Raw genomic sequence first — 19207 nt, forward strand, 5'->3', positions numbered from 1 at the left:
TGTTTTGTGCAAACAATCTCTTGGTATGACTCATTATAGCAAACCCCTGATCTGATCAAATCTTAACTATGCTCTTCTACATTGTAGAATTGCGATATGATTTTGTTTGTGCCTGGGCCTGTTACATCTCTATGATTACGCAATACGTAATATGCTATGCCCCATGACTATGAATCAGTTAAGCTACGAGCCATTTGTTCATTGTGTGTGTGTGTGTGTGTGTGTGTGTGTGTGTGTGTGTGTGTCTACAAATCTACAAATTAGAAAAGTGTGTGTCTACAAATCTACAAATTAAAAGTTAAAAGCAATAAAACACTAGGGATGTCACGAGAACTGATACTACCAACACCTTCCGGTTCTAAAATGACAAAACTCCGACGATGACCATTTTTTGAAGCACCGTAGGCACCGTTAGCGACGATGCCAGTGTTAGCAGCATCGGTGCTGCGCCTCTTCCGGAACTGATGGGTGCAGTATCAAGGGGGTAAGCTTCGCTTCAGAACTCAAACCTCGTAGGGCGCCATTTTGATGCTACCAAACGATCACCCGATGTTAGCATTCCATTGACTGCCATTCATTTTGACGTCACTTTGACAGCGAATAACTTTACATCTGAAGCGTTTAAAGACTTTTTTTGTCCATTGTTTATTTTTCAAGAAACACGACAATGTATAAAAGGCTCCATTACCTTGTATCTCACGTTATGGCTACGTAGCAGACGTTTTTTATAAAAATAGACTAACGATTGTGTCATAACCACGCGACTTACTGTCGCATAGTAGAGGATTTACCGTAGAGTAGATAGATAAAGGAGAAGCTTGCTGGCAGTTTCGACTTACATTAGCTGTTTAAGTTTAATTACTAATGTTAACTAGCATTTTAGTTAGCAATAATTAGCCTGTGCCTATGTTATCTCCTTACATATACCTACGCTCTCCGTCTCTGCAAGATTGGGAATGATTGAGATTTCTCTTGGCACAGCTACCAGAAGACTTACAACTTGCTCACGTCACATTTACGTCGTCTCTCTCAGTTGGAGGCTGCGTAATAACGCTCAGCGTTCACCGGAAAAGTGCTTCTAATATCCTGCACTGGTCTCCGCCCAGAGCAACGGGATCTGTTGGTCCATTTTATATACTGTCTATGGGCGGTATACGCTTCAAGAGTGTTCCAGTCGATACATTCAGAAGAAGGAGGTCATGAAGAAGTGGCCGAGAGTCAACTCTACCAGACCTAAAAAACGGCATGTTCACTGCAAACTCACGGTCTTCTCTTCCTGATTTACAGCCCCCCTCTCTTGGCTTCAAATAACCCACCGTTGTTGGCTAGGGCCGCTGTACAGGCTACACGTTGCAGCCATGGCCCACTTGCCTGCTTGGGACACACTAGAAGGCTCGGGGACACTAGAAAGCTCAGGGACACTGGACAGCTTGGGGACACTGGACAGCTCGGGGACACTGGGGAGCCTGGGGACACTGGTCAGCTCGGGGACACTGGGCAGCTCGGGATGTTGGGCAGCACGGGGATGCTGGGAGCCTGGGGACACTGGGGAGCTTGGGGACGCTGGGCAGCACAGGCTCTAGCGGATTGACAGGCTCGGAGTATGGAAGGCCAAACTCTCTTGCAGTCACCTGCCAGCGAACCTCCATGAGGTGCTTGGCAAAAATGGGGTTCTTCTCATGCAACCCACGAAAAAAACCCAGCTCACCATCAGTGTCCAAAGGATGGAAACGCGGTTCGAACCTCACCACTGCTGGGTCCATGTTGGTCAGATCGTTCTGTTACGATGTAGGGAATTAAAGGACCCAAATGCAGGGAGAGGCAGGCAGGCAGGAGAAGGTTTGAGCTTGAGGATTTATTAATCAAAACACAAAAAAGAACCAAGGGAGTCCTGGGGAAAGCAGGCAAAAAAACAATTCCAAAAAGCCAGAGAAGAACAAAAAACCAGGAACTTGTGAACAAAGGACATCCAGGGAGCACAGAAACTGATGAAAGCTGACACTGGGAGACACAAACTAACCGGGCAAGGACACAAAACGACCTGACAAGAGACAAGGGGAACACAGAGGCTAAATACAAGAGGTGATGAGCAAATAAGGGACAGGTGATACAACAGGTGAAACACATTAGGAGAGGCAGAGTAATCAAAACAGGGCGGGAAAACACAGGAAGTAAAACTAGACAAGAAAAGACAGAAAACTAGACTATCAAAATAAAACAGGAAACAGAAATATAAACAACCCCAACAGAAATGTCCATAACTACAACACTATGACCATTAATTGCACTTCATTATGTTGTTCTATGCTCTATTGCACATGTTTTGTATGTCTTGTTATGACATTTTGATATTTTTAAAATATTTTAATAAAGAAGTTCATGTTTCAAGTTAAAGTACATGGAATCTTAGAAAGCCTTTTTCTTTTTTTACCGTGGTATCGAAATTGGCATTGAGAATCGTGTTATTTTACTGGTATTGGCACCGACTACTGAATTTTTGGTATCATGACACCCCTATAAAACACAGAATTTCTGTTTTAGTTTCACTCAGGATGTTCCCAGCTACAGAGGATTTTCCCAGCTACAGCCTTACTTGGTCAGGTGTACTGTACCAATACCTTATTGTGGCTAAGTTAAACTTTAGATAGATGAGTGTGTTAATTCACTCTTTCTACTTGTGTTTCTGTTACAATGTTAAGCATGTTGTTGATGATGTCTTTAAAGCACCTGATTCCAGAGGATCTTGGGAAATAAAGCAGATATCTAAGATATCTGTATCTAGATGCACACCTGATGATTACATCTGACGAAGCACAATTTCCCTTGTTTCTAAAAATATTAACAACTGCATTCCTTTTACAAAAAGTCCCTATTGCAGTATGTGTGCACAGGAGCCTATGTGTACTTTCCCAATCTGTTGATGTAACAACCCTGCCATGTCATCATCATTATGTAATCAAGGCTGTGACTATTAGATAAAGTAGCTATTGTGAGTTACACAGATTTTTTCCTTTGTTGAAAAATACAGTACATACTGTATTGGTTCTAACCATTAACTTGTTGTCACCTGCTGGTTGGGTTGTTCTTTTTAATTGTTGTTGATACTACCACAAAAAGTCAATTATTTTCTAATCGTTCACAACTGAGTTTTAAACTGTTGTGCAAATGTTTTAACTTTCTGCATGCTGTCACTGTAGCAAACATGGTGGAGTTGTTGAAACTTGTTGAAAAACACTGTGATAGTGGTCTACAGCACTTTTAAGTGTGAAGTCTGGGAAATCATCATGTAGACAAAATATTCTGTTTGAAGTCTTTCATATAATTCTCAGACTGAAAAAGCCATCTTCAAACAGTTTGGGAAGAATACTGAGCCATTGATTTAAGAAGAGATCTTTAGAATTGTCATGGTAAGGAGAGCAGGCAGCAGGGGAAGGACCTAAATGCAGCTTGGCCTAGAAGAGGCAGCAGGATGAATTCAGTGGTTGATTGACAAAACAAGAGTATGAATAGGGTGCTTAAGACTGTATGAAACTTAAAAATCAAGCACAGGAACAAGCCAAGGCAGGGCAGGCAATTGCAAAGGAAAACACACAAGGAAGAAAGTAAAAACAAAGACATAACACATAAATATAACAAACTCAGGATCATGAAAATAATATGTAAACTGTATTATGCACACAAAGCCTCTGAACACCCAGTTATTGTGGCTGATTAGACCTCTGCTCAGGTTGAAGTGGGCTGGAGCTTAGATGGGAATTTTATAGGTCACAAATCTTTTCTACCAATGAGAATGGTAAAACTGTCATTTGTCCTGGCCTTACAGCTAACAAGAGACTGCCAATCAATCAGTCTACACACACAGACACACACACACACACACACACACACACACACACACACACACTTGCTACAGTGACAGCAAAGTTATACATTTGCACAACAGTTTAAATCTCAGTTGTGAACGATTAGAAAATAATTGATTTTTTGTGGTAGTATCAACAACAACAAAGAACAACCCAGCCAGCAGGTGACAACAAGTTAATGGTTAGAACCAATACAGTATGTCTTTTTCAACAAAGGAAAAAATCTGTGAAGTGTAACCCTCCTTAGCTATCTCAAGTGATTTTTCATAATATGCAGTCTCAAAGTAGTAGAAAAATGAAATGACTCACAATAGCTACTTTATCTAATAGTCACATCACAGCCTTGATTACATAATGATGATGACATGGCAGGGTTGTTACATCAACAGATTGGGAAAGTACACATAGGCTCCTGTGCACACATACTGCAATAGGGACTTTTTGTAAAAGGAATGCAGTTGTTACTATTTTTAGAAACAAGGGAAATTGCGCTTCGCCAGATGTAATCATCAGGTGTGCATCTAGATACAGATATCTGCTTTATTTCCCAAGATCCTCTGGAATCAGGTACTTTAAAGACATCATCAACAACATGCTTAACATTGTAACAGAAACCCAAGTAGAAAGAGTGAATTAACACACTCATCTATCTAAAGTTTAACTTAGCCACAATAAGGTATTGGTACAGTACACCTGACCAAGTAAGGCTGTAGCTGGGAAAATCCTCTGTAGCTGGGAACATCCTGAGTGAAACTAAAACAGAAATTCTGTTTTATTGCTTTTAATTTGTAGATTTTAGACACACACACACACACACACACACACACACACACACACACACTCTCTCTCTCTCTCTCTCTCTCTCTCTCTCTCACACACACACACACACACACTCTCTCTCTCTCTCTCTCTCTCTCTCTCTCACACACACACACACACACACACACACACACACATACACACTCACTCTCTCTCTCTCTCACACACACACACACACACACACACTCACTCTCTCTCTCTCACACACACACACACACACACACACACACAGTCCTGGGGCCTGTTTCACAAAAGCAGAATATATAAATCCAGGATAACTGATAAAGCGAGGCTTGACCTAGTCTAATCTGTGCATCCTGGCTTGCTGCGTTTCACGAAGGCCAAGCCAGGCTGAGGAGGAGAGACTAGGTTGAGCCAGGCTGAAGTAATTCAGATAGATGCGCGTCCACAGCTTTCCTCAAAAGACCGCGAGGTCGATCACAGATTTACTGATGCTAAAATGGAGAATACGCATTGTACATACTTTATACAGAGTGAGCAGCAGCTTCTTGTGGAAGTATGATGACGTGAAACACATTATTTGTATAAAAAGAAAAGAAACACGGCGCTGTAATGAAACAGCGAGAGAAAGCGTAGCAGACGATCGCGGACCGACTGAATGTGTAAGCAGCCTAAATATATACATTAACTGACCACTGCTCTGAATTGAAACCGTCATAATCATTCCATTCAAGGATTAGGCTACTAATCATTTGCACAAATTAACAGTTGTACTCTTTGCCTTAAAAGTAAGCAGAAGATAATGTTACTCAGGAAATTTACCATGAAGATCAATTTTCTACAACGCTCATCTAAAGTATGATGCGTAAATGTCTTTTTCACTCTGTTCCTCCCTCTCTCTCATGGGCTAAAATATAAATTTCCTAAGTCATATTAACTTCCACTGCTCGCTTTTAATGCAAAGTGTACAACTGTTCGTTTTTGCAAATGACAGTGACTCATTGAATGGTTTCAGTTAAGAGCAGTAGTTCATAAATGTATATTTTTAGACCATCATTCAGTCGGTCCGCTATCATCTGCCATGCTTTTTCTCGTGTTTTTTTTATTTTTTATAGAGGACGAGTTTCCTTCTCTACATATTATATGCCTTGCTCCCTTTTATATATGGACATAGAAAATAAAGACACTGAAGAAATTGGACTCTAAAATCTAACTATAAAGATAATTAAGTGATAAATTCCATGCACACTGTAAAGATGAATGGAACAGAGCATATTCATCAGTTATCCCCAGCAAAATATAAGGTCAAAAACCAACGAGGTGTCCTCCCCCTGTTGTTACATGCATGTACAGTAGCCTACATCACTAGATAGTTACTGGTCCAGTGAACTAAGACTATAATTTAGGAGGATTGTACAATTAGGATATGTTCTTTAAATTGTACAATCCTCCCAAATTATAGTCCCAGTTTACTGGACAACACAATTTGTGTGCTAAGAATGCCAAATACCATGCACATGGAAGCGGAACAAACGTGATCCTTATTGTTAAAGAATAAAAAAAAAATGAATCAACTAAAATAATTCAAGGTGCATTGGTCAACTATAGAAATGTACAGCATTGTATGTATTGCCCTTAGTAACAGACTTCATTTAAAACACATTTGAAATGTTATCAGCCTTTTCTAATTATCTCAACAACTGCCATAATATATTAATCATACTTCTAACAACAATATGAACAGCAGTCTTCTGCTGATATATCCCGGCTTAATCCCTTATCTTGGTTTTGTGAAACAGGCCCCTGGACCTGGGAAGGTCTAATCAGCCAGATTAACTCAAAACACCTGCGTGGGTGTTCAGGGCCTTTAAACAGAGGCTACTGGAAAGAAGAAGCTATGAACATGGCGGTGAGGAATGAAGGAAGAAGCTGTTATTTACTAACTAGCAGTAACAGACACACAAGTTTTTTTGTCGATTTTGGCGAACTAGCAACAACTGTACCGTGACTGTAATTATCATGGGTAAAAGTACGGATGGAGATAGTGATAGTATGCCATGGCAGGATGTAAATAATAAGAGGAAGGGTAGGTGCAATAGTTCTGGAAGTTCAAACTGTGATGTGGAGGTGGGCGACATGTCCAAAAAAGTGAAGTCTGCAATGATGAATGTGAGAAAGGAGGACGAACACACTGAATGGAAAGTGATGATAACGTTCAAAAAAGAGGGGGGGGGGGGCATTTTCACCCGCTGAAACTAACGAAAGTAATTGAGAAAGAAATGGGTAAGATCAGGTTTGCCAAATATTTGAGTCTGTTGGTCTTTGCTACAGAAAGCCATGAGACTGCAATCACAAAGAAAAGGGGTGAAAACTGATCCCTAGCCTATCAGCTTTCCTGTATAGATCTTACTCTAGTCTCTGTAAATATGAGTGATGTATGTGAATGGAATGTGAGGAATGATACCAATATAGTTGGATTCAGTTAAACGAAATACATAAACGACGGAAAAAGGATATTTTAAGATCAAATAGTGACGTAACAAAGAAAAAAGATAATGATGGGTCGGCACTTGACATGGACTTCTCATTACATGAGTTAAAAATGGTCCTGGAGAGAAGTGGATATACTGCTTCTGGACAAGATCAACTATGCTAGGCACCATTAAAATATTTTTGGAAAGGAATTATGGGAAATATAGTCACGTTACTACTTAAAAGAAACCGGTTTAGCAAAGAGCAGTGGTAGAAAGTAATTACACACATTTACTCAAGTAGATACAAGTAGAATTTTGATGTAATACTTTACTTGAGTATTTCTATTTAAGGCAGATTTTTCTGCTTCTACTTTAGGCCCTTTAACAATTCAGAGGTAAAGGTTGTACTTGCTTTGTTTTTATTTTTCTGAAGGAAATTCCCACTCCGGAGCAGAAGGTGGCGGTAATGCAGTAATAAGCTGGATGCAACAGTCTTAAATACACGAAGACGCACTTGGCTGCTAGCCTGCTACTTTACAAGAGAGGTTTGAGTGTCTTTGCTACTACTGATGCTGATAACTGGAGGAAACAGTAAGAACCTGTAAGAGTAGACAATAAGGGGTTTTAGTGAGACGTTAGTGCGTTTGTAATTAAACTATCACACTGTATTAACCATTGCTGTGAGGAAGAAGCGTGTTTTGCGGTCATATTGTGTTCAGCTTTAATCAGAGCTGTCTGAGCAACGCGCTCACACCAAGTTGCTAACGTTAACTCTAGCTAAACATAAAGTGATAGGACTTTCCGATGTAAAATGTGTCTCTGCCTTGTGCGGCGACTTGCTGCTATGTAGGCATATGTTTTATATCTGTTAGCTTAAAAGTCAAACATATCGCAGGTTAACGTTAGCTTCCCACCTAACGTAAACATAACAGCAGTTCAAGCTATAAAGTTAGCCTAATAAGCTGTATTTTTATCAAAAACTTTTATCCATGTGAAGCTTACTGTAACGCATGACGTTACCCTGCATGACGTTACCCTGCATGACGTTACCCTGCATGACGCTTGCATAAAAATCAAACATTCGTGTTTGTTGCCACTTCACGTGACACTAAGCCAACCTGTGTATTGTGTATATATTAGTATAAACACTCAAAATGTACAAATAAGTAAGTAAAGACTAAAGTGAGACCTATTTGCAGCAACACTATCTATAGACTAACGTTACGGTTTGTAATCTATTTTGAGTGCTTCGAGGTAGTGTATGCACATCCCAACATGATACCAGATGCACAGTATAAAAGCAAAAGCAATCTCAAGATAAAAAGGTGCCTGCAACTTCAGACTCTGTTAGATGCTCCCCAAAAGACAATTCATTATGTGCAATGACATTTAACATATTCATTGTGTGGGCATCTTTTTTTCTTGAGATTATAATCCATTTCACGGATTCATAGTACATTAATTGTTTGTAATTGATTAGTTGAGTCACAGAAAACAAAATCCTTATTTTCGGTTCATAATTTAATCTTCTTGGTTATCTGTGAGTATATGCCAAATGAATTTCCTTAAAAAGTAAATTGTCTTTTATAGTATGCATATTGCCTAGCTAGTGTTAATGATTTTTGTTTTTCTTTTATTGGTATTGACAGAAAGACTCAACATGGCAACGCCGGTGTCTGTGCTCCGCCTGCCAAAAGGACCCGACCCCAACAGCCGCGGATTTGACCCCAAATCACCCCGTTTTATCGCTCTCTGTCGTACCTCCATTCCCACTTCTGCTGTGTCCGAGGCAGATGTTGAGCAGCTGCCGAAAGAGCAGCATGCGCGATCTGTGCTGAGAGAGAGTTTCCTCCGATGTCTACTCTCAGTGACCAACAAGAAGGTTCAGTTTCACATGTATGAGAGGGTGAAGGTGGAGGCCACGTTTGGAGCGTCTGATATCGACGTGATGAACTTTCAGGTGTCGGATCTGCACACTCCCATCGGAGTGCAAAAAGAGGCACTGATCAGATGTCAGGATGTGATTTCATTCAGTTTTGATGCATGAACACTTGAGGCCTTTGTTTCCTGTTTAATCAGAATATGCTCTTTGGGATGAGAGGTACTCTGGTGTCTCATTTGTTGTTGCCAGTGGGCTCTGTTTTCACACTGTGATATAGTTTATAAAATTGGTTATATTTTTGTAGGTGTTTCAATCTTGTATTGTTCAGGCGATCGTACTTGCTTTCAGATATCCAACACTGACAGGCAGTCCCACTTTTTCAGCACAAGAGGGAGCCATATGCTTGTGTTTCAAGAGAGATGCGACTGGTTGCACTAAGATTAGGTGATATCAGATTTTTGGCAAAGCACTGACCAAAATTTTGATTGAATGATAATGTTTGCGAATGACTACTAGTGTTTTCACAATAGTTACTCACATCCGGGAAGCAACTGTTTGTAATCTATATGAAGACTTAGCAGGTAGAGACATTCACTGTTTATTTATTTCAGCTACAGCCTAATAGGTCCAGAAAGTTGTAGAATTAATGGTCATACAGCCTTTTTAAGACCATTAAATTTAAACCATCACAATCATGTCTGCTATTTCTGCTCTATACATGTCTTGGAGACTTTCTGTAGATGGTCAGCCATGCTGTCTTCCTTTTGTGATATGAATTGTCATTTAATTCAAAGCAAATGAAACATTGCACTTTAAAACTTTTGTATCTGAATGGCCATTTTGTGTTCTATTTGGAGAAATTATCAAGACAAAAAATAAAATTGTTGTCTGACAAAGGTTGATGTTACTTAACCCGCCTGTTGTCGTCGGGTCAAATTTGACCCATTTTCAAAACGCCTCTATATCAAAAATTTAGTTTTTTTTCAACAAACCAAAAAACATACGTTCTTTAGTGTTAAATGATCAGTTCAATACTTTAAATTAATTTGGGTATTAGATTTTATAGCATTTGAATTTATTTTTTTTATAGAAGGTTGAAAAGAGTGACAAATGCTTCAAAAACGTGGCAAAACATATTGACAGAGACATCAGAAAAAGTGACAAAGTCAAAAGCTTCAAAAACTTGATAAAATAAAAAAAAAAAAAAACTAATCGACAAAGGCGTCGGACAAAGTGACAAAAAACTTGGGGGGGAAAAAGCTTTAAAAATGTCAAAAGCCACAAAAGTGTCAAAAGACGACCAAAACGAATGACAAAAAGCTGTGTGGTCGAAGAAAAAAGAAAAAAACTTGTAACGGATGTGTGTAACCCTAAAAAGTATTTCATTTCCAGTTTTCCTTTATGCACTGCTTGGAGATGGTTGTCCATAACTCTCTAATAGTCGTCTAGTTCATCTTTTTGTCCACAGTATGACCAGTGTAGTGTCTGTATCTCATCAAACTCAGTCAGCTTCACAATTAGAGCTCCAACAGTTAGTCAAGTTCATTAATCTGCAACTATCTTGGTAATAGATTAATTGTTTGCATAATTTTTTAAGTAGCCTTCAAATTAAACATTTGATGGTTTCAGATTTGCATTTGTGAGAATATGCTGCCCTCTTACATCACTCCTACATTGTAGTTTATTGAGTTTTTGACTGGTTGTAAAAAAATATATATATTTGCTGGGAAATTGTAAAGAACAAAGTCACTGTTCTCTAGTGTTTTTATAGACCACACTAATCGAGAAAATAATCATTAAATTCAACCCCATTCACAATAATGGCATTTTTGTTTTTTAATGGCCACATTTAAGTAAACTGGGTAACACTTTACTTTAGGTCCCCCTATTTAACATGTGCACTATATAATCATTGGATAAATGGTTTACAATACACTACAGTGTAGTTGTAAGCAAAGAAAAGTGTTTATTGTATTTGTCAACAACATAAAAACCGAAATATGTCGTCATTGTAGTTATCATTTTTGACAAATCGGGTACGTTAATGTAACATAAAATGGTCCTTGTATCTTTTAAAAAGAAATTAGTGTGTTATGAAACATTTTAAACATATACTGCTTATGCTAAAAAGGCTATACTTTTAATGAATGAATGATAGACGTGTAGCAGGAGGAATGTTATATGTTGGATACTTTTAATATGGTGGCTGTCAAATGGTGGGCAGCAGGATGTTGCAGGGGTGTGGAAACTGACTTTCAGCTGAAGGAGTCGTGGTCATGCACCTGTATCGGGCAAGCAGCCGCCCCACCGAAGGGTCCTGGAGAAAGACATTCCTGCTCCTGGTTTGTCGTACTGCTGACTATTTTTTCTATTTTTCTCTTCATAGCAGTTTTGTGTTTGTAGTCGTTTTTTTGTGTGTCTGTAGTTTTGTGTCTATTTGTAGTTGTTTTGCATCTTTGCGGTTTTGCATCTCTTTGTAGTTGTTTTGCGTCTACACTTGTTTTGCATCTCTTTGTAGTCATTTTGCGTTAGTTGCTTCTCTTTGAGGTAGTTGTGCATTTATTTGTGGTCATCTCTTCTCTAGTCGTTTTGTGTCTCTGTAGTCAATATGTGTCTGTAGTTGTTTTGGTTCTCTTTAAGGTCTTTTTTTTTTCAACTTTTTATAAAGGTTTTGTGTCTTTCTATGATAGTTTTGCTTCTTTGTTTTTACCAACAAAAAAATGTTTGGGCAAAGGGGCCCCTGAGACCCCTTGAGCCCCTGGGCCTGTGTCCAGTAGGCCCATTCAGCAATTCATCTATGGATATAGAACTATAGAACTCTGATGTTTGGTCAGATCCAAAACATTTATAGGGTGGGATGTTAAACTTAATTAAAGTAATAGACCCTCAAACGTACTGAGGTCTTACATGGATCAGGTGCACGTTAAATCATTCTTTCTAAATGTTTCCGTAATCTAACTCAGCCGACACTAAGCCCACATCTGATGGCAGCACACACATTTATTTGTTAGTCACTTATTCAAATCCTTGGTCATAAATTATAAAACAGAAGAGCAGGATTCATCATTGTTTAGCAGCAGCTACATGGGGAGGAGAGGACAAGACATCAATACTATTTAATCTTACTAAAAGGTAGGTAGGTGTATTTTGTGAGTTCCCAATAAGTCATTTTATTAGAGTGCCATTAGGCGGTCGTGCTGTGCCTGTGTCTCTTTTTGTTCCTGAATTATCTGACCACTCAGTGGAGACCGTCATCACTGAGGCAGTGACTCATCCTCTCTCTCCCTCTCCCTCTCTCGCTCTCCTTAATCCGAAATATGACTGAAACCTTGCATGACGTCATCGAGTCTGTGTGATTCAATCAGGAAGCCCTCAAGGACAACCAATGTTAATTTCACAGGGTCCTGCGCCTTAAGTTTTTACTCTCACCTCTGTGACATCAGCGAGAACACACACTGTACATAAACATGGAATTCCATTTCCGTTTGCTTTTGTTTCACTCCATTTCTGAAAAACATACTTTTTTATTGTATTTTTATAGTTAGAGTTTCATTGCAGACTAAAATTTTACATACAAAACACATGACCAGCTATTAAAATGAGATACATTTGTTAAGATGAAACTGCAGTACACAAAGTAGATAAATTAGTTCCACTTAAACCAACAACACCGTTAAGTCCCTTGCAGTCTAATAAAGTACTTTTACAATGTAGTATTACTACTTTTACTTTTAAATGATCTGGATCAGAATTCTTTTTTAACGACTGAACATACATTAACTTTTAAGTCATTCTTACCACATTAGTTAGTGTCTTAATTTGGAAATTGTCTTTGGCTTCACCTTGTAGCATTAAAAACAATACAAGGCAATTAATGAGGACATACACTGACACATAGCATCAACAAACAACTTTTGAAAGACATAAATACAGATACAAAGAAAAGAAAGTAGAGAGCGGCAGGATGTAGTATTTCCGAGTACTGATTTTTGACTTCATATAGACTATGAAATGTTATAATAAAATATTCAAATCTGGCCATAATAATGTGGTCCAAACTTCTAATTTGATGATGTTGGTCAAATACTGCCATCACTTAATAGGCTCCTGTGTTGTGTTTGCCCTCTTTATCAATCAATTTTATTTGTCACATGAAACCCTACGAGGTACTGTACAATTCCAGTGAAATGTAATCCCATCAGCTCATTCAACTTGTGCATGATTAATCATAAAGCAGAATGTGGTCGCCAGATTGGCACACATTAAAGCTGCTTATCAATATATTTTTTTAATAACAATGGATTAAGTGACATAATGTGAATAGTGTCTCTCCTGGTGATGAAGGCAAGGAATTCATGCTTTCCCTACAGCTCTTTGGAGTGTTTTTAGCATCTTTCAGGTTATTGTTTTGGTTCTGCAGCCCGCGACTGTACTGTTTTGTTGTGTATACAGTGTGATTCTGCTGCTGCCCCCAAGTGGTTGAAGAAATCAGTTAATGAAGGTTTTATCATGGGCCAGATCAGTTTGCTACATGGGAAATCTGCATGGCTTTGTAAAAAATATAGTAAGAAATGTAATACTACTTACATTTTTTATCATTTACGACCACAGAGACACAAAACATGTCATGTGTCTTCTGTGTTGCCACGCTAGCTTCACATCATGACTGTAGGGAAATGACGTGATTAAGATATGAACATGAGAATATATATGTTTTAAAAGTGAATCAGCGATGAGAATGATCTCTTCCGAAGAGCTCGAGCTGGATTTGTTGCCGTGCACGGGGACACACTGTCTCAATGTTATCTACTCTTACTGTTTGTCTTTCCTGACAGTCTGCTTCTCCCTGATTTCAGTGCAAAAACATTCCTGTGTGTGTGTGTGTGTGTGTGTGTGTGTGTGTGTGTGTGTCAGTTACGATGGTACAAGGAATCTGCCCCGTATAACACCACTGGCCAACAGGAAGCACATTCCGCTCCTTCCTGTTTGTGGCCCTCTCTCACTTCCTTGTAAGTGTCTGATAACTTACAAAACCACTTAATCACCCTTTTGCCCAAAACTCCTGCCAGCAGATTAAAATAATTGGGCAGTGACCTCACGATCATGTATTTTTAGTTTTAGTTTTGTTTCATTATGGACATGATGGAGGAGATGATGATGATGATTCAAGTGATAACAATTATTTCTATGGAATAAGTATCAGCTCAGGTATTATTGTATCAGACTGATATAACACAATGGATGACAATAATTAAAACAACGTAAAAAGAGCACAAGAAGTCTGCATGAATTGATAAATATGAGTCAAGCAGTGTGATGGGGAATTTGCACAGCCGGCTGATGAGTCAATGAAACTGCTTCTCTGCTGGCTCATTACAAAACTGAAGAAAAAAAGGAAATATGGTTATCTACTGATAATTTGACTCTTCAAACTTCACCTTTAAATAACATTCATTGTAGACTTGTCTTCATTTGCTTATTTCCAGCTTTAATTAAATGTCGCTTCTGTGCATCTTATTTTTAGCCGTACTAGCACTGGACCAGAGGGATCGCAATGTCTGTCGGTTGGTACTTTGCCCAGACGGAAATACCTCAACAAATATTGGTGGATTGCCATGTTATTTTGTACAGATATTTGGTCCCTTGAGGGTAAATCCTATTGACTTTGGTGATCCCCTGGTCTTTCCTGTAGTGCCACCAACAGGTCAACATTTTTCAATTATCCCTTAAAATATCCCATGTACTAGATGTATTTGCACAACACTTGGTACAGACACTCATGGGTCCTTGGTATACAGTATTCTGATGACTTTGGTGATCCCCTGACTTTAAGCCTGGGACTATAATCAGTTCAAAATTGATTAAAGTTTGTTCAATACTTTGGTTTTTTGATCATATACCGGTAAAACCATTCCTTTATACATGCAACAGCATGTTATTTTGTCATTGTGAGCTAATGTGGTTTTAGAGGCTTAGTCTGAAATCACACCCTGTTTACAACATAGCGCATTACATTTACTTTCCGCCATTTTATTTAAGTGTCTGACCTCTGAGCGTGAATTCCGTGCACTACCTCATAAATGTTCACAATGAAAAGAAAACTGCTAACAATCCCACAATGCCATGAGTACCGTAAACTATTGAGTGTGTGTTATATAAGGAATAGTGAATGAGTCCATAACGGAGAGTTTTTGGAGGTTACGTCTGTTTTTTTATCTTCATTTTTGAATAATTTTGATTATTAGAATCAGTATGGTGTAAAATAATGAATCATAGCAATCAATGACAATAAGAAAAACAAACATCTACATCAATGCATGCAAAAGCAGTACAATCATTCATGAATACATTGATCTAAGTATGACTACATGGTGATATTTAGTGCTTACTGGAGGTGTTGTTGAGGCAGCCAGACAGGCAGACACGAAAGGAATGGCTGAGTCACAGTCAGTCCCCAGGTTTGTTTGAGTCGCCACCCGGGGGGAATGTTGGAGGAGCTCCAGCGATTGTGAGGACCAGGCGCTGTGTGGCAGTCTCACTTCCCGACTCAAGTGGCCAGGGAGATAAAGAGACTGGCAGGGGAGCGTGCCAGCTGGACCCTTCTGAGCAGGGGACTGGGCCCCAAACAAACATTACATTTTATTTGTGATAAGGGTGAATATTAACGCAACAGCATATTCAGCTGGTTTGCTTTTGCATGGGGCTGCCAAATGTAAACTGTTTAAATTGAACACGTAACTTAGAGAAATCAAAGCATTGGTTTTCTTTAACAAATACTGTATATTAGTCACAACAATATGACCTGCAACTCTGTGAAGTCAGTGAATGCTACTGTAAGTGACCAATATAAAGAGACATGGGAGTTGTGTTTGTGATCAAGATGTTGCCACAGCATCGTATGGTAAGGGGGACATATGCACAACTCAAGTCTAGACAGGAAGACACATGAGTAGGTGGGAGGAGAAGGGAAATGCCCATTAGGAGTGAGATTAAAGTTATCTTCATTTATCTATAAGTCTGTAGACTCCGTCGTGGTCCACTCCCTTTCCCACAGGAGTAAACACAGGAAGATGCTGCTAATTAGTGTCTGTGATGCTGCAGACCCACCGATATCAACACTGATTGGATACATTCACCATCACCATCATTTGTAACCATTATTCTGAACCAATCAGAAGTGGCAGTGCTGCCATTTTGCTGACTGGTTTGTGAGTGTGGGAAAGGGTTGTGTTTCTTGTGTTTTGCACGTATAGATGCCAAGTGAATGATGTCTGTTTTAAGCCGTAGAGATGGCTTGTTGGTTGGTCCAATGCTTGTTCAGACTGACATATTTCAACAACTACTGGTTGGACAGTTATGTTGGCCTCAGGATGAATTATAATCACTTTTGTGACTCTGACTTTTCATATAGCGCCATCATCAGGTCAAAGTTTTCTTTTGTCCAGTACTTTGGTTTATGACCAAATACTATTAACATTCAGATTGCTAATTAGCAAATGTTAGCATGCAAACACACTAAACTAAAATGTGTATGTGTATAAACATGACATATGCCAAACATCCGCATGTTAGTATTGTCACTAGCATTGTCACTAGCATTTAACTCATAGTAACTTTACAGCCTGGCAGACTCTATATATACTTTGTTATTTTGTTTGGTATCCCATATATATATATATATATATATATATATATATATATATATATATATATGTGTGTGTGTGTGTGTAGCCTACACATGCATATATTCATCATTTACTGATTCTGCTTTTATTTGTTGTCTCAGGTTAATTTTACTAAATATTTCCCCTTACTTTTGTCTTTACAATTTGGACATTAAGTTTATATATTCTTTACTTTGTATTCGTTCATATTGTTTATAGTGGGCCAGGCTCAATAAAACCCACTTCACATTTTCAATGGTCAAGCAGTAGTTTTATCATCAAATGACTTCCTGCCTCACCTCTAAAACATGATTTGAATCAAAGGTTGCACAGAAACTGAAGAACCACTGGTCAGCTAGTGCAAGTTTCCATTTACGTGCAACAATCCTTTAATTAGACAAAAATAGGAAGTAGTCATGTGGTATTTGAGAAGTGGTTTCCCGTTGGAACCGGCTGCAGGCACAGACCCAATCCTGACTTCTGCTGTGTGTGCCCACTCTCAAAACGGATCATATTATTATTATCAGCAGCTTATGTGGGAAAACATATGGTAGCACTCCAGCGAGAAGAAATTCCTTTCGAAATGTTTCCATGACCTTAAATGACTACATTGCTTTTAAAGATATGTGGTTATAGTGATTGTGAGGGAGGTTGAATGATGGTGTTTGTGGAGGGGAGGCTGCCTTGGCAGAGGAGGTGGTTGTCTGCCACAGAGCTATTTAATCAGGGGAAAGATCGCATACTTGTGAAAGTTTTATCTTCCTATGGTCATTAGCTAAGTCTGTGGGACAGACCTGCAACAAACTTTAGGTGTTTCAAACAAGGAGGAAGGGATGTTGCTGAACACCAGTGGTGGAATGTAACTATGTACATTTACTAAAGTGCAGTACCTAACTATAATTTTGTGTTATTTTTATTTCTTCTCCTTTATACTTACGCATGACTTAATACTTTTGACTCTTAGCATTCTTATAATGTATTGTTATTTTAACCTGAGTAAAGGATCGGAATACTTTCTCCACCCTCCCTCCACGTCTCCCACCTCTACCTCTCATTTTCTCTCCCGTCCCACTTGCATCTTCTTTCACGCCTCCGTCTCTTTTAGATCACCTGTTTCCCCTCCCTGGTTTAAATACAACACAGCCCCCACTCACTCTAAACAGCTTAAAACACTTAAACTGAGTCATTTCACCTTCTCCGGCTTCCCTCCTTCATGTTTGTGCCTTCATCAAAACAGCATTTCAACAGTGGACTCGGAGGCTGAACTAATTGCTTATAATTTTACTTAGACACGCACTCACGTCCAACCCCAGCGCCTCACTTCTCCAGACGGCAATCGCAATCTCTGCCTTACTTGTTTCCTCCCTTCCTCTCCGCCTCTCTTTCTTTTATTCTTTACCCCAAGAGACATGATTTACTTGTGTCAGAGACAAGGACATCTGCCTATTAGCAAGTGCCACTGACGTAGCCATCGCCGTCCCCTCCTCCTTATTATCCCCCTTCCTCATCCGCCTTCTTCTCCCGCTTCTCCTCCTCCTACCTTACTCAAATTGGGGTCACCAACCTTCATCGTGCAGGCTGGTGAATCATCAGTGGGACTCGCGCCGCACAAGGAGGAGGGACATTGCCCGCCCAGGATACTTCCGTCCTCCTTCCAAAATTACCAGGGTAACCCGACATTGTCTGCTCTCTACTGTCACATCACTCTGTCGCACAGAGAGGAATAAAAAAATAGAGGGAGAGGTGGAATATGAATGAGGGACGTAGTGGTTAGCGGGGACTTTGTGAAAGATACAGTATAATGTCTACATAGTCATATCAAAGCTCACCACCTTTTTCTTGCTTCATCAAACAGCCATTGTCGTGTTATGATGTAGTCACCCCATTTGTATTCTTTCACTGCATGAACAAGGAGGACAGAAAGTATACAAGAAATGCAGCTTATATCCTACCACTGCCTCAGCATTTTTGCTATTGCTCTTAGTTGTCATGTTTATTACTATGTTTGTCACAGTGAGGTCCAGTACTAAAGAGCAACAGTTTAAAGAGTTGCTTCACCCAAATTCCAGAACAGTAGATTGGCAGCCCAGGATCCCTAGGAATTACAAACACATCAGACAATTCTGCACATCATAATTTACGTCCAATGAAGAGTACCAACGCAGGATGTAATGTGCCTTACACTGTATGTAGCAAGGCTGTTAGTAAGGCTGTGGAGGTCAGGATGGTGGATCAGCGTATAGTATAGCATGTCATGCAGGAGTATACCTTCCGTCACAGACCAGCAGTTAATTTAATCACCTAACCCCAACCATACCTTTGCCATAGTGTATTTGCCATAACCACTATCTTTACAGTACCTACGCCTAACCATTAATTTAAATTAATTTAAATTAAACCTGTATTTGACAGAACATGACTCCACTCTCCTGCATGAAAGTTAAACACACTACACACCCATCTACTGTACGACCCCAACTAGTGCTGGGTATTAGTACTAAATACCTTCAAGGTATTGATGGAAATAACCCAGTACCAAGTAGT

At 39.3% G+C, this 19207-nt stretch overlaps 1 protein-coding gene across 2 annotated transcripts; it reads left to right on the forward strand.

Annotated features, from left to right (window-relative positions):
* Positions 1–7599: 7599 nt before the first annotated feature.
* On the forward strand, positions 7600–9895 carry gemin7 (gem (nuclear organelle) associated protein 7). 2 transcript variants are annotated; one of them, XM_031296682.2, is made up of 2 exons: positions 7600–7708; positions 8767–9895. In XM_031296682.2, the coding sequence occupies exons 1-2, from the start codon at positions 7687–7689 to the stop codon at positions 9162–9164; spliced, it is 420 nt and encodes a 139-aa protein (XP_031152542.1). In that variant the 5' UTR covers positions 7600–7686; the 3' UTR covers positions 9165–9895. The 2 variants fall into 2 exon arrangements, with proteins under 2 accessions (XP_031152542.1, XP_031152543.1); XM_031296683.2 differs by having other exon boundaries at positions 7618–7708; positions 8757–9895.
* Positions 9896–19207: the final 9312 nt, after the last annotated feature.

This window comes from Sander lucioperca, chromosome 5 (assembly GCF_008315115.2).
Source record: "Sander lucioperca isolate FBNREF2018 chromosome 5, SLUC_FBN_1.2, whole genome shotgun sequence".
Lineage (NCBI taxonomy): Eukaryota > Metazoa > Chordata > Actinopteri > Perciformes > Percidae > Sander > Sander lucioperca.